The following is a 15,720-nucleotide window of genomic DNA, read 5'->3' on the forward strand; positions in this document are numbered from 1 at the left end:
GTTTAGTTTGTAAAAAATAACGCTGTATGACTGTCAATACCAATTTTGCAATTAGTCTTCCTTTAAAAAACAAGAAATATAAACAAAATCACAAGACCACCCTCAAACGAAAACAAAAAACATACCCCTTTCTGCTATCTTCATCCCTGCATGAATGATTATAGATGGGAAATGTGTGTGTTTTTAAAAAGCATATTCCATATTGGAATATATATATATATATTTTTTTTTTTTGGTGAGGAAGATTGGCCACAAGCTAACATCTGTTGCCAATCTTCCTCTTTTTTTTTCACTTTAGGAAGATTCACCCTGAGCTAACATCTGTCCCAATCTTTCTCTATTTTGTATGTGGGATGCTGCCACAGCATGGCTTGATGAGTGGCGTGTAGGTCCACGCTCAGGATCTGAAGCTGTGAACCCCAGGCTGCCAAAGCAGAGCGCATGAACGTAACCACTATGCCACTGGGCCAGACCCTAGAATATAATTTTACATTTGAAAAAGTTTAAATCTATAACCATTGTTTCTATAACACATACAAAGGTTGATACAATTTTCTTGGCAAGCAGAATTAAGGAGAAAAGAAAATCCATCTTCTGCATATAAATAATCCCAAATGGTTGAAGAATGATAAGGATGCTTTCCCGGAGCAAATGTGAGAAAGTTCAAGAAATACTTTTTCAAACTTTATTGCACTATTACCTGGGCTTGAACCAGCTTAAAAATTTATGAATGTGGACAAAAATAACACCTTAATTAATGTAAGTGGAAATAAAAGAGCTTTCATGTAACGAGAAGATAAGTGACAAAACAGTGGTTTAATGGATATAAAGCAAGTGCTAGGAAACTCTTCGTGGTTAAAGATCTCTCATTTGTGGATCTACTCTGCTCATCCCTTTTATTGTTTGGATTTGAGTAGTTTCACTTACAAGCTTAAAATGAATTGGTTAGCAAAGCTTCAACAGTGCTACCCAGGACGCTGAAAGCACTAACCTACCTTCACAGTTTCTAAGTCTCCAGCTTTCGATGCCTCTAAGAGTCGATAGTCAACATCAGAAGTGCGTATAGGTGTACTTTCTGCATAAAAGAAAGAGTACCGTTAGTTTCTAAGGAATAGTTAAGGAGGGAAAATTATTTGGTGAATGGAAAGAGTGAGATCAAGGGGTCAGAAATTTCTGAGATCTAATATAAGGTTTTTTCCAAATCTTTTTCAGATAAGAAATAAGTAGTCTCTTACTTCAATCTATATCCATCTCATCCTAAGCCAAATTTAAATAAATCCAAAGACATACAAATCTTTCTCCATCCCTACTACTCTATCCTTCTAATTTTCTGGTCAAAACTTGGCAAAGGGAAATGAAGAAACACAGAACCATGAGATCAAGAACACCTTTATGATACACTGGCCTTGCAAAGTGCTGTTGCAAAGCCTTGCCATAGATTTTATTATGCAAACCTAGGGAAGCCACTCATCTTTCAGTACTTAACGTTTAGCCTTTCTTTTTGGTCTCCATTTCCTCACTATGAAACAGAAATACTACTCCTGAAATCAGTGATCTTACAAAATATAATCAGTGTACAAAACAGGCCTATTAAATACAGAAATTTGTTTAACTCACATTTATTGAATGGCTTCAGGGAAATGTAATTTAAAATGTCTATATAATTGGGAGATGTGATACAAATGCTAAATAGAATATAATTAAATCAAGCCGTCAACATCTAGAAGTATGAGACTAACAAATGAGGTATTTTGATTAATCCAATATAAACAAAGCAAAAATTCATTACATATTGGCCCAAATAAAAGGGTTTTTAAGGAAAACAGTGCATAATCTATCACTCAAAGTTTGTCCATGGACATTAAATATGGCTTTTATACTGCACATGTGTGCACACTCACATAACACCAAGGGACCCGAGTCCAGGGGACCTGGATTTATACTGGGCTCCACTAACTGTGACTACGGACATATCACTTAGTTTAGCTTTTGTACCTATAAAGTGAGTGTTGGCTGCCCTTAAATTCTCTTTCGGATTTACGATTGCATTATCTTATAATCAGAGATACCAAAGGGGAAGATCAAGTGATGCTATAAACGAGTTTTAGATTTCAAAAGAAACATTTTGGCTCTTTCTATCCAAAGTGCTTCATTCAGGAGAGTGGCTTTTACAAATTAAGTCATGAAAACTCTTCAATGGAACATACTGTACTTATTTAGTCACAATAACACTTAGCAGATAAAATGCTAAGATTAAATGGAGGGAAAAAAGAGTTATCTCATATAATGAAGTACACATTTCTGAAATGTCAACAATTATTTTTCTTTAAAAAGGAGCTTATTACATTCATTAGTTTGTGGAATTGTTGAGAAAAGGAACCAGGCCCTGTTCATCTTTTCACATAGAGAACATGCAGAAAGTATTTGCTGAATTGACTTCCAGGCTATTTTATAATATTGGGGTCAGTGTGTATTGCAAATCATAGTTCTTTCTTCAGCTGCCCTTATTCTGTTCTCTCATGTCTCATTTGCCTCCATTCTAATTGCACATGACATTGCGGCATTATAGGTGAGAAAGTCTGTGTGTACATTCTGTCTCTATGATAGTCATTCTGGCAGTTGGTAAAACTCACCGGGACATCCTTTGGATATCTATAAGTAATAGTCTTAGTTATCATTTCAACAAAATTAAATGACAATTGTTTTTGTATATAGAGTTAGAACTTTAGATATTTTCAGATTCTAGCATCTGAGGGATACTTAACATGGCTGAATTTCTTAATTTTAAGAACTGTCTGAAATTGGCACATCTTTTTTGGTGTAGACTAACTTGCAAGGGGTATAATTTTATAACCAAGCAAAAATTTTTATGCAAATACAAGAATGCTTCTGAGAACTATGAGAAATTCTTAGTCCTAGTCAAAGAGTAGAAAGTAAAGAAGTTATTTAAAGATATTGATTAATTACTATTCAAATTATAGAGCTCTGCATCCATTATAAATTCTGAACAGGCTTAGAACAGATTCATTTTTACAAACAATGTGAACAAAGTATTAGCTGAAAGAATATATACACAGCCCAGGAACTTTGTACAAAGAGATGCACAATTTAAAGAAGTGATATAAAAATGAATTTAAAAATGGAATATAGGCAAAAGAAGAGTAGCTGATATGCAAAGAACTATATTAGTAAAATCCATTATAAGCACACTGGCTTTTGCAGAGTATGAAATTAAAGATCTCACTAAGGTCAAAGGCTGGAGATGAACTTCTAATTTTTTCTCCAACTCTATTCTGGCCCACTAGAATTTGAAAAAAAAAAAAAAAAGGAAAGAAACGTAAAGTTTCAAAGGCTGGAAGGCTATTTGCTATTTTTAAAAAAATCTCCTGTAGACTGACCATTTAGTTAGTATCAGACTACCGGACTGGCAATAGGTCTTAGAGGCTTATTTCAATGTTTAATTTAGCTATCATAAACCCCCTAATCCTCACCTCTGTAAATGATTAGGTAACAGTAATGCAACTAACTATACTGGAATATACAATCAGAAGAATTCGGGTCAAGATCTAGCCTAAAAGTGCTATTCAAAAGAACTGTCTGTGATGCTGGACATATTCTTTATCTATGCTAATACAGTAATCACTAGCCATGTGTGGCTACTGAGTACTTGAAATGTGGCTAGTACAACTGAGGAACAGATTTTTCAAGTTTATTTAATTTTAATTAATTTAAATTTAGCTACATGTAGCTGGTGGCTATCACATTGGACAGAGCAGGCACAGAGAAAGCAGGTCTACACAAAAAAGTCAAATCTTCTGAAAAAAGGTTTTAAAATGCTAGTTTATAAAAAGCTACTTATCTTATTTTCTTTACTCTGACATTAATTTTGAAAGTGCAGGTTTCTAAAAATGGATCGCAAATCCGGTATTAACAGGTGTATTTAAATGAATCTATACAATGTTACCCAGGACAGAGCCACCAGAAACTTACTATATAGCCTCTATGACTTATCTTTCTTTCAGGAGTCATTACACATATAAAACTGGAATTGGATTAGCAAATGTAGGTATAATTGCAAAGCTGAGCTAGCACATGGTTCACAGACTACAGACACACAAGTTTCTCATGGAAATATTAGTTTAAAAAATTATATCCTAGGGCCAGTCCTGGTGGCCAAGTGGTTAAGTTTGGCACACTCCACTTTGGCGGCCTGGGATTGGTTCCAGGTGTGGACCTACACCACTTGTCTGTCAGTGGCCATGCTGTGGCAGCAGCTCACATACAAAAAGAGGAAGACTGGCAACAGATGTTAGCTGAGGGCAAATCTTCCTCAGCAAAAAAGAAAAAACAATTACATTCTCTTCTAAACAAGAAACAATTCCCATTTTAAAAAACCTTTTGAAGGGCAAGACTTTACCATATAATTCTGTTATTTGTATTATCTATCCAGATCAATAAAAAACATGAAGAATTAAACTAAAAAGTTCTGGCATGTACCAAATTAAGCATTTAATTATCTACATAATGCTTTATCTTACATATCAATTTTTAAGAAGTATCAAAACAATTGGAGAAAAATATTTCATTTGTGATTCAACATTTAATTTTATCTTTTACCAGGAGTCACATATTGTAACTGTATTTATTTAGAAGACAATTTTAAAAGCATTAATAGGTCTAATCTGCTTAATTTATTCAATCCTTTCCTCCCCATTTTGTCAATTACTTCTAAAAATCATGCACAGTATTATTACAAATTTTGATGTAATAGATGTATGTTTGCCTGATTTATCATTACAGTTTACAGAAACTAACTTAAAATTCAGTACTAAATGGTTCTTACTAAAAAGTATAAGACAAAAATTAAGAATGTTTTAACAAAAATCACACTTTTCAGGAATTATTAGAATTTACTAAGAAGGCAGAAATATTTCCTAGTCAGAGTGATTATCTTCTTTAAGCAAATGTACTATTGCTCTGAAACAAGCAGTTAAATGAAGCCATGTTTTTCATAGGTCAAGCTTGAAATCCTATAGTAGGAAATTTCATTCCTTGAGACAGAATCTTACTCATTTTGATAGTGAAGATGCCCTAGACAGGTCTGTCTTCAGCTGTCTAAAGATCACCATCTAAGATCACTATCTAAGAATGAAGTAGCATGAGGAAAATAAATCCTCACCAATAGCTTTCACAATGTAGCACAGTTACTCTTATGAGGCTGGTTAGCTCTGATTCAGCTCTAACAACACCTGTCATGAGCTCTGTAAGTTGAGTAACGTCCCCTATTTCAGTGTAATGTTATTGGGCTGTACTCTGGGGGCCCTTCAGAAATTTATGTGGTCAATTTTTGTTTCCTAGTGTAGACATGCCCAAGCTATTACCATTATAATAATAATAAATTATTTTATTGTAACTTACTGTCATTTTCCCTTTATATTACAGTTAGGTAATTCAATACAGATTTTTTTGGAAGTTATCTGTATAGTTACGTCATATTATCTATGAATTTCATTTCTGGACGGTAAAGGGGATGTTGTAAAATATTCATCGTTAAAAGTGGGCCCTGTGCCTGATGGAGTAAAGAACTATTGGACTACAGGTAGGAAAAAGAACTAGAACTTCTGATTCCTAGTCTGTAGCCTTCTCCGTTTTACTCTTCTGGTTTATGTCGTTCTATAGAAGATATAATCCAGAGACAAAATTAAAGGAATGAGAAAGAAGAGCCAGTTATATTAAATTTCTTTTGTATCTAGTTCATCATTTTTAAGTAGGTAGACTATGTTATTTCCTCTAAATTTTGGGCTTCAGAAACCACTGTCTATTGTCATATCTGTTTCACGTTTGGCCTCCCTCAATAAACTAAACAGTTAAAGTATCTAACACTGTATTAGGTGGGCACTGGGCACTGTAACACTCAGCAAGGTTTTATAATTATATTGAAACCAGGCAAAGACAAGATAATTTCATAATAGTGCAATGAAGTTAAGAATTACAAAAACCAGGTCAGAATATAACACAGGTAAGAATAATTAATTAAGGATCATTACCATATGAATATTTGTAATTTTCTCTATTTGATAGATTGTAGAGCTACCATAATTCCACACTGCTTAACAGACTTTTAAGTAACCTTTGATCCTAAGACCCATGAGTCAAGTTTTCAATTTAAAACTAAAAAATTTTAAAGAGAGTATTTGCCTCCTTCTTACTATGACACCTACGTCATCCCACCAAAAAAAGGCTGATGAACAGGGCTACAGGCTAAACTGCAAGCAAGGAAAGGCAAGAAAATATTCAGGCAAACAACATTCCAAAGAGTTACTTAAAACAAGTGGCATAAAGTTTGTCTGTGTATATCGGTGGACACGGAAGAGACGGACTAGAATGCAGTATTCATCTCTTTTAACTCACCGCTCAGAATCTGCTGCACTGCTTCGTTTCCCATCTGCGCTGCTGTAAAGCCTTGTAAGGAGATGATGGAGGGGTCTGAGCCGTAACTCAGCAGGAGGCGGCAGGTCTGCAGGTGACCTGCTAGGGCAGCTCTGTGCAAAGCAGTCTGACCAAGAGTGTCCAGCGCGTTCATCTGAAAAATCATTAGGTGGGCACAGGGAATTGACCATCTATTTTTGTTCCCTTTTACACCCTAGCAAACATATTCTTATGAAAAAAATCAATTGTCAAAGCTTTTTGAAAAATGCCAAAGACTTCATTATTAAATTCTGCTTCCTGGTTCTGAAGAACTATCACCTACTTAGTTACCTTTCTCTGACTACCTTATTGAAAATTACACATACCTAAGCCTTCCCTGAATGACCATCCTTCTGTCCATCCTCCACTCCCTGCCACTCCCATGACAACTAGAACGTAAGGCTTCTGAGGGCTGGGCTCTTGTCTGATATCCACTGCCTGCCACATCGAAGACGCACATTAAATACTTTTGGATGAATGGGTTTTACCAAACTCATTCTCAGACTATAAAGACAACAGGATACGTAAGCAAAGATAGTCAAAGTAGCTAATTATGTTTCCTTTCTAATTTTAGTAAATAATTATGATAATATGTCCTAAGTGAATTAACAACACATTTCACCAAAAAAATGATTCAAAGACTCAAATGTTCCATTTTGAAAACTTTGAAGAGTTATGGAGGAAGAAGAATAATTTAGCTAGTTTTAAGACAAAGACAATGTTAAACTTTGGGATCACGTTCATAATTTGATCAAATCTTACTGGTCCTAACCTGTTTTCCAAGATGCCCAGTAAATATCTCTACTGCACTCAGATCAAAGTCCATGTTCACTGTACACGCTGCTTCTTTCAGAGAAGCCCTTCTTTCTGCCCCTCTGGATTATGAGATACAGTGCAAGTCTCACCTTTTACAAGTCTCCCTTGATTACCAAAAGTCTCAATGCTTCCTTCTTTCCTGAATACCTGTGTCACTTTAGCACTTTCTTAGAAATTATGACATTGGGGTAGTTTTTGTTTACCAAGTAAAACTAAGGTTATTGAGAATATGGACTGCATTCTATAGGTTTTCTGGGTCCTCTAGGAAGCTCCTATTAACGATACATAGAAAATTTTCAAATATATGCTGGCTGGTTATTCAAAACATTTGTGCACACCTACAGATACAAGCTCAAGAAAAGAAAGCATTTAAGACAAACATCTCCCCATCTCCAGTCTTTCTTCACAATGAGCAAGGCTCAGGCAAGGGTTCATCTAAACTCTCAATGGTGTCTCACAAAAGTCACCATGAAATACCTACATATTTAATTATAACACATTTGCTATCAGAAAAATGGTTTTTTATACACAGACAACATAAAAGCACAGTCATTAGCATGTATTGATGGAAAACACAAGCTGCCAAACTAAACTTCTTGAATTCTTCTATGAATATTTCTTTCTTACTTCTTCACCATAAGAGAAAAACCTACAATTGAGAACATTCTAATTATTAACATTTTTCTGAAAATTGGGTAAGAAATCCACTATGTTATTCAATTATAGTGACGGAAATCCTGACCCGTTAAATCATGGGAATATGGTTTGAGAATTACTACTCTAAAATATAGATCTTACCAAGTTATTCCTCGGCGCAAACTTAGTGACTTTTCAAAGCCTTCAAATAAACCTGAGTCCCTCAGCATGTCATTCAAGACCATCCATAATTTACTTTTGCACCACCTTAATTTCTACTATATTTTTTCATCACAATCTAATAGGCCTGCTATGCTCCAGCTTTATTAGATTACACTGGAGCCCCATTTTATGAAGGTGTTAGTTTCTAAGGTCAAGATTATCCTTGAAAACACTTTAGCAATGCAACAGTAGAGGCAGATGTAAAGTTTCTCAGTAAATCCAATATCAGCCAGTTTTACCCCTAGTGTCTGAGCAGATCAACTGAACAGCACATAACGTATATACAGTATCTTTAAACAATAAAAACACGCTATGTGTAAGAAGAGGTTCTCTCTATAAATATGCATGATGGAACTGAGTGCAATTTAGAAAACAGCAGATTCACTTCCTCCTTCTCTCATTCATTCTCGGCACACACTCAGGGACTAAATACTACTGAGTAAAAATCACCCCTCCCTAAGATTATGTAAATTAATATTTCTTGTTCCTCTCCCCGTCTCTGTTTTGGAAGAGGTGGTCCTGAGTGCAATTCTGCTGTACACTCTGCATTCTCATTTCTTGGCTGTGCTACTCTCTCTGCTTCCCATTCTTTCCCTCTGGTATGTACCTGTCAAAATTAGAACTAAGTTGTTTGCCACCTAAGAAGTCTCACGAGGAAGGGATGCAACTAACATTTACTAAGTGCTCACGTTATTACGCTCTGTGCTAGACGCTATTTGTAAATCGTAAGCTATTTAAAAGCAATGACCATGACTGAATCTTAAATGTAACTCTTCCTTCTACTCCCCCCCAAGAAAAGACAATGTCTAGGACATAGCTGGAGCTTCATAAATGTCTGCTGAAGGAATAAAAATAGGAATAATACATAAATGGCTATTAGAATTAATTTATAAAAGAAACTTTTATGTTTAGCTGAAAAAAACTCCAACTATTTGATGAGGACTGATTGACAAGCCTAGAAAGATAAAAACTTGATCACAGACTGAAGCTTTATGTCCTCATCCCTACATATATAAGCTTTTACTCATTCCTACAGGTAGTATCATATTCTAGTATTTCAGAAAGCCAAACTTTCTTAGATAAAGCACAAGACAGACCAATGTAACACAAAATTCTTTGCTTTAGTAAATGTATATATTTTTATTATGAAAGTGTAATTCTTCCCTCAAACTCTAAACAGTATCACAAACATGAAAGAACATCTGTGGACTGCTTTATCAGACAATAAAGCTGAAGTACTACAAGAAGTCATAGAAAAGTATCAGTGAGTATTGTAATAGAAGCATTCATTCCATGGAAATAAGCAGAATAACAAAACTAGAACAGCTTGGTGATACTCTGCACAACCCACTTGGAAAGAAAACAATGGATAGCAGGGAAAATATTAGACATTCTATAAGGGGTTTTGTGAGGAAGGATTATTCCCCACTAGAGGCCAATGTCATAAATTTCTCAGATGCCCCAATCTTAGGACCCAGGCTTCCCTCTAAGGTCAAAAGCTGACTGTGGCAGCTTCATGCATCAACTCCATATAATCCCGTCCAAGGCCAAAAAGGAGTTTCGTACGTCTACTTTAAAAGAGAAGAAAGTGTTTCCCAGGGGACTTCTCCTGATGGCTGGGACCCGAAATGTTTCCTGAATCTATGCCTCCATCAGTCACTAGCAAAAGAGAATGAGGCGACCAGAGCTGTTTCAGACCCTCCTCCCTTGAACTTCCACACCTGAACAAAACAGAGTCCTATAGAAGGAGCTGGCAAGCCACGATCTGTGGGTCAGTTCCAACCACCTGACTGTTCTTGTACAGCCTGCAAGCTAAGAATGGCTTTTACAGTTTTTGATTACATTTAAATGGCTATATAAGTACCTACGTAAAATCCTCGATTTTGTCTCTTGGTCCACAGAACCTAAAATATTTACTATCTGGACTTTTAAGAAAACGTTTGCTGACCCCTGTTACAAAGCAAGGAAGAAAGGGAAAAATGATTACTGGATGGGAAATCAACTATCTGTTTGAGTCATTATAGATCTTTAAATTGATTCCAAAAAAAAAAAAAAAAATTAACGTCCTTATTTTCCTCTTGCATTTAACTTTATCAACACCCTTAATGTTTTTCTTTATCATTCATGGAATACAATCAGGGGTCTCTAAAAAGTGGTCAACCTAACTTTCTCCTCCGTATATTCTGAGGTGGTTCAAGGTACAGATGTGCAAAATGTGAAGCCTTCCAAAGTAAGTGATAGATTTGTTTGCAGAGGGCAGGAGTAACTATTTTATGAGTACAGCTCAATCCCCATCCCCTGGTTTTTTTATGGGTCATATGGCAGGATTTGTACTGCTGCTCTAATTCAGTTTCACAGTGAAGAAGGGTGATATTTTCGAGCTACTGTAATTTTATTTTATTGTGATCCCAGAGAACTACACGGAACTCCAATTATTTAAAGGAGGTTTCTCATAAGTTTGGATTTATTACTCTAACCTCTACTATTCTATAAGTTACATAAATGGGAAATGACAGTAATTCACTCTACTGATGGAAAACCTGAGCACATTATCTACAAAATCAATACTGGAAGCACTGAAAAAAAAAATGGGCCAACTGAAGTACAGAATATAGTCCATGAGCTGGAAGATCTCCAAGACAACACTGTTTTTTGTCCTGTTGGTTTTGATAGTTATGACTCACATGGACAATTCTTGACTCGGGCAAAAAATTAAGCCTTCACAACATTTAAAATATTCTTTATATATAAAAATCAAGCTCTAAAAAAAGCAAAGAAACAAACCAAAAGATAAGGTGTGGTATTATACACATAATTGTCTGAATGGTCATTCAAGTTGAACTAATCAAATAAATGCGACTGACACTCACAAGTTCTTCTTTTAAGAACTTTTAAATTAATACCTATATGTATATATGTGCTCCTGTCCATAAATTGTATTTTCAACCTAAAAAATATATTTGACGGATTTACTTTATATACATCAGCATTAATTTATTCTTCATACTTTAAAGAGATACAACTTTAATTCTTAATACATATTATTTGGAATCACTAACATACATACTTGCTGCAGAAATTTGGGAGTGTTAGATCAACTTTCCTGATCAAGTCTTTTTTAGACCCAGTTCTCCCCTAATTTCCTCTATCACACTTTCCACAAGGATATGATAGAGGACGTCATCAAATACGCTTACCATTCAGCATTAAAGAGACTATTTTCACTAAAGTACACAAACCGCCTCAAATAAGAAAAATGCTACATTTAACATGTTACACTTCAACTGTGGTAATTAAAGAGTCAGGACTGGCTTGAGATATCTATTTAGAAGGGTGACAACAACAGACGTCTGGCAGTTTTAAAGACAAAACATATTCTCCTTTTTTCTTCTATCTAGAGTTAACAACCTGAGGTATGTATCTTTATTTCTATTTGAGTAGTAATAATGATTTTTCCTAAGAGGATAATTAGATAAAATGATAAAAAAACACAATGGCATTTGCCCTGAAATGTGTAGCACATAAAATTATGATTCAAACATGCCAAAATAATTCTGGAAACCAGCAAGTAGACCATAAGGGGAAGGGTTGAGGAGAATCTTTCAAAATTCTAATCAGTGCAAACACCGCAGTCTCAACCAGCTAGCGATGCGGCTGCATTCATCTTTCGCCTAAGCTTAAAGCTATCATTGCTCCACATACTCATTTGGTGATTAATCACGAACCGTTCTGTGACATTTCTGAACTTAGGGATTTATTGCTTCACGTTATAATTCTACTTTAACTGCGAACATGTGTATGTCTCAAACTAAACGTGATGTCAAGTAACCTGAGAGTTGAAAACAGCGTCTGTATTCCTTCAGCTAGAATGACAATGTATTTTTTTGCTCAAATCAAAACACTTTGAAAGTGAAAGCAAACAATGAAAAAAAAAAAACAGGCATTAATAAATCAACAATAGAGGGACAAAAGATAGGGACCTGAACCAGGTCTGTGTCCTGGTAGACAGAGGCTAACCTAGGGAACAGGTGAACAGGCATACTGTCACCTTTTCAGCTTGAAGGTAAGAAACATCATCTTGATACCATCTCTCTTTACAAAAATCTTAAAAAGCTGCTTTTGTTCAATACTGCTAAATGATTATACCAGCTATTACACACATAGGTTGAATCTATATTTCTGTAATTGGTTTCCTAAGAGAAGGTAGTTTCGTAGGAACTATCTGTCTTCCTGAGGCAGGATTCTGTTCGTCACCTACCTAATCAAAGGGTTCCAATGGCTCTCCAAGTATTATGAGAACAAAATCTAAACTCTCCAATTGAGATTGCCAGGGTCTTGCTCCAACTTATCTTTTCAGATTTTCATTATTCCCCTTTTCTGTACCAACTTACTGACTAATCATAACTTCTGACTAACAAACTCCTTTGCTTTCCTGATTGAGTCATTACTTAAAATACATTCTTTGTATTTTTCCTATTTTTAAAAATCTAATTCCTGGACACTACTAACTGAAATTGTACTTTCTCAATGAAATTTCTCCAATCTCTCCCCGAGTACGCCACCGTCAATGGAAGTAATTGTTCTCCCCTCCGAATAGCAGTCTACCTGTACTTCTCTTATATATACCACTTTCCAATTTGTGTAACAGATACTCAAGTAGACTGTGTCAGATAAGACTATTATTAGATATTAAGTCCCTTAAGAATAGATTAAATTCCAACTTCTTACATACCCCATAGTACTAAGTCCAATGCCTTGTACAAGTGGGTGTTTGAAAATGGTTGGCAAATGAATGGCTCACAAGGACAACAAATTAGTAAATTCTGGTGATAAAGAATACTGTTTTCAACATATTATGCTGTATACTGAACAAACATTAGAGACTATTAAAATATTCTCTAGCCAAAAACCACACATTCTCCTTTCCCCAGAAATTTGGGGAAAAAAAAGGTAAATGTCAGCACTGAGAGAATTAATATTGAAAATAACTTTATCTGTAATAAAAGTATAATTTCATTTGATTCTAAAGTTTTTAACAGATATTTACAGGCCATTGATATGCATGGTGGGATACACATAGTTAATGCATCTCCTGTGAGGAATGAAACAGACAAAATGAACACAAATTTAATTCTTAACTAGAATTCTGATAAAGTAATGAATATTTTACTTTAAAAGGCTTTTTATTCCTTTACTGCGATGTGAACCCACTACAGAGTTGAGAATTTGTCTAAGATGTTAAATTTTAATATAATTTGAGAGACACGAAACTAATGTTGACAGACATGAAACTAGATTAACTGAACTTGAGTGTATTATTATTTGCAAACGTTCAAAATTCATGTGAAATTAAAAAAAAATCACTCAGCTTCTCTGAAAAGAGGTACACAGAAATATTATAACAGTATATATTTTCTTTGCCTTATTAAAGGGTCACTTGTCTTCTCACATGCCCTAACTGTCTGAGAAATAACTGCCTGAGCACAGCTGGTTAGACGAGAGCATGCCAATCCAGTGGCCGTGCTGAAGAAACTGATGTCTTGTTCATATCCTCCCTTTCTCATCCCTGAGACCTGGGAGACGGGAGCTGCAGGTGGTATATTTCTAAGCCAAAGACACATAAAGTAGGGGCTGCAGAGACCATATTTAGACCAAAGAGAAGTAAAACTGAAAAATATAGTTTATAAAAAGAAGAACGAAGCAGATGAACAAAGATCGACAGTGAAAAGAAACCCATGCGACCTCAGAGAGAGAGAGAGAGAGAATGGCAGCCAGGGTACCCAACGGTTTCCCAACTCCTGTTCTCATCTTGTGAATCTCAGCCAGGACTCCTGGAGATTATTTCCGTGGGATAACCATACGGTTATCTCACAAAAGTAACAAGCATACATTTATATAGATATTAAATAGATTTCGATTTCTGCTTAATCCAGTTTCAGGTGATCTGTTACTGGTAACTAAATGTCCCTGAGATACTGGCACCTTTGGACTTTATGTGACATGATCGAACTTCGGATATTATTTGAACTATAAAACATACTGTGGATGTACAGCTTGAGAAGTACTTTAACACCTTTGGGCTGATAGAATCTGCTTATCAATCCACTTCTAGAAGAGCATTAATAAAATCTTTGTAATGAGCTAACACATTTCCCCAAAGTGAGCAAAGACTTTTGATCACTTCTCAATGTGAGAAATAAGCCCATTTAATGCCAATTACTAGTGACACAATTTCTTCTTATATTCACTATAAATAAATCTGCCAAATTAACACATATGAACAATCAAAAGAAATTTCTTCGTGTTCCACACACTGAACAGATGCTAAGACAAAACAGTTCTTTTATGTATTAAAAAAAACACACCTCAAAGTTAAACTTTTTGTTTTTAGGTATTAATAATACCATTTGCAACTGGGGCTTAAGTTCTCCTTAATAAGGATAGCAGACAAAGCAGTAGTAATTGCATGCAGAATGCCAGGGTAGACTAACAACAATAAAGAAAAAAACTGCCACATGAAGGATAAAATCTTCATGTCTCTCCTGTTTAGGCTTTACAGTAATCTTGCAAAGCAGGGGGTTGGTAGAGATAATTATTAACTTTTTTAAGATACAGAAATTTACTCCTACAAAAATGGATTTCTCAAATGAGTGAGTTGATTCTCCCATTTTCTTATAACCCTCCTTTCCTCACTAGCCATTTGTTTTCTACCCTTTTCCTGAATATTGCCTGCTTACTTCTCCAGATCCATATCCATCCTCCACCCTGCTCTGTGTCCTAGGAAAATCACTTGTATGGATCACATCAATGGACTCTTTTAGGTCTTTAATTTTTTGTTGGATGTGGCCAATGGGAGGCACTGACAGGAGACTGATGGGAAGTAGGAGAATGAGGAGTATGGGTAAGATATACCCTCTATCAAAGGCCACAGGGGTTGCCAGGTGGCTTTCTCCACATAGCCACCCTCTCCTGGTTCCAGTGACCTCTCCCATTCCTTGTCCCTTCAGGCCCAGGGATGGTAACATCTCCCCACTTGCTGCTAGTACTACCTCATCCCTTGTTGATTTCTTTAAACCATACCCTCGTCTTTGTATATAACTCCTTTGTTAAGCTTTCCTCAAATCACCCACTTTGAGTGTACTGTTTATTGCCAAGACCTTAACTAATACAATTCTCTACCTCTACATCTTTGGAATACTTCCTTCAAAAGTTTACAAAGCCCTTATATGAAAATTGCCAAATCAAATGACATTGTCTACCTTGATTTCTCTTTTCAGCACTGATCTCCTGTTCCTTCTTCATATTCCTATTGCACTTCCCAATAGATCTTTCTAATTACAAACTCTAACATTCTAGTGCTATATTTCCTATCACTAGTTTTATCTACATGTCCATCTATCATATCACCTCCAAGTACAAAATCATTATCAAGGCATAGGAAATCAGTGTTTCTCTCTAGCTTTCTTAATTCCATTAATTGTACCACCACTTTCTAAGTCCATTCTAACATCCAACTCATTTCCAAATAATATAATTATTCCTTCATAAGTGGATTAATTATTTCTCTTCCTTCTTTAT

At 35.5% G+C, this 15,720-nt stretch overlaps 1 protein-coding gene across 1 annotated transcript in view; it reads right to left on the reverse strand.

The window, feature by feature from the left end:
• The window catches only part of TNKS (tankyrase), a 202,047-nt gene that overhangs the window by 42,405 nt on the left and 143,922 nt on the right, over positions 1 to 15,720 (reverse strand). Inside the window, exons 12-13 of the mRNA XM_001495978.7 lie at positions 6,412 to 6,583; positions 996 to 1,075 (exon numbers count right to left, since the gene is read on the reverse strand). Of these exons, the coding sequence (XP_001496028.3) occupies positions 996 to 1,075; positions 6,412 to 6,583 (252 nt within the window). The remainder of the gene's footprint in view (positions 1 to 995; positions 1,076 to 6,411; positions 6,584 to 15,720) is intronic.

This window comes from Equus caballus, chromosome 27 (assembly GCF_041296265.1).
Source record: "Equus caballus isolate H_3958 breed thoroughbred chromosome 27, TB-T2T, whole genome shotgun sequence".
Classification (NCBI taxonomy): domain Eukaryota; kingdom Metazoa; phylum Chordata; class Mammalia; order Perissodactyla; family Equidae; genus Equus; species Equus caballus.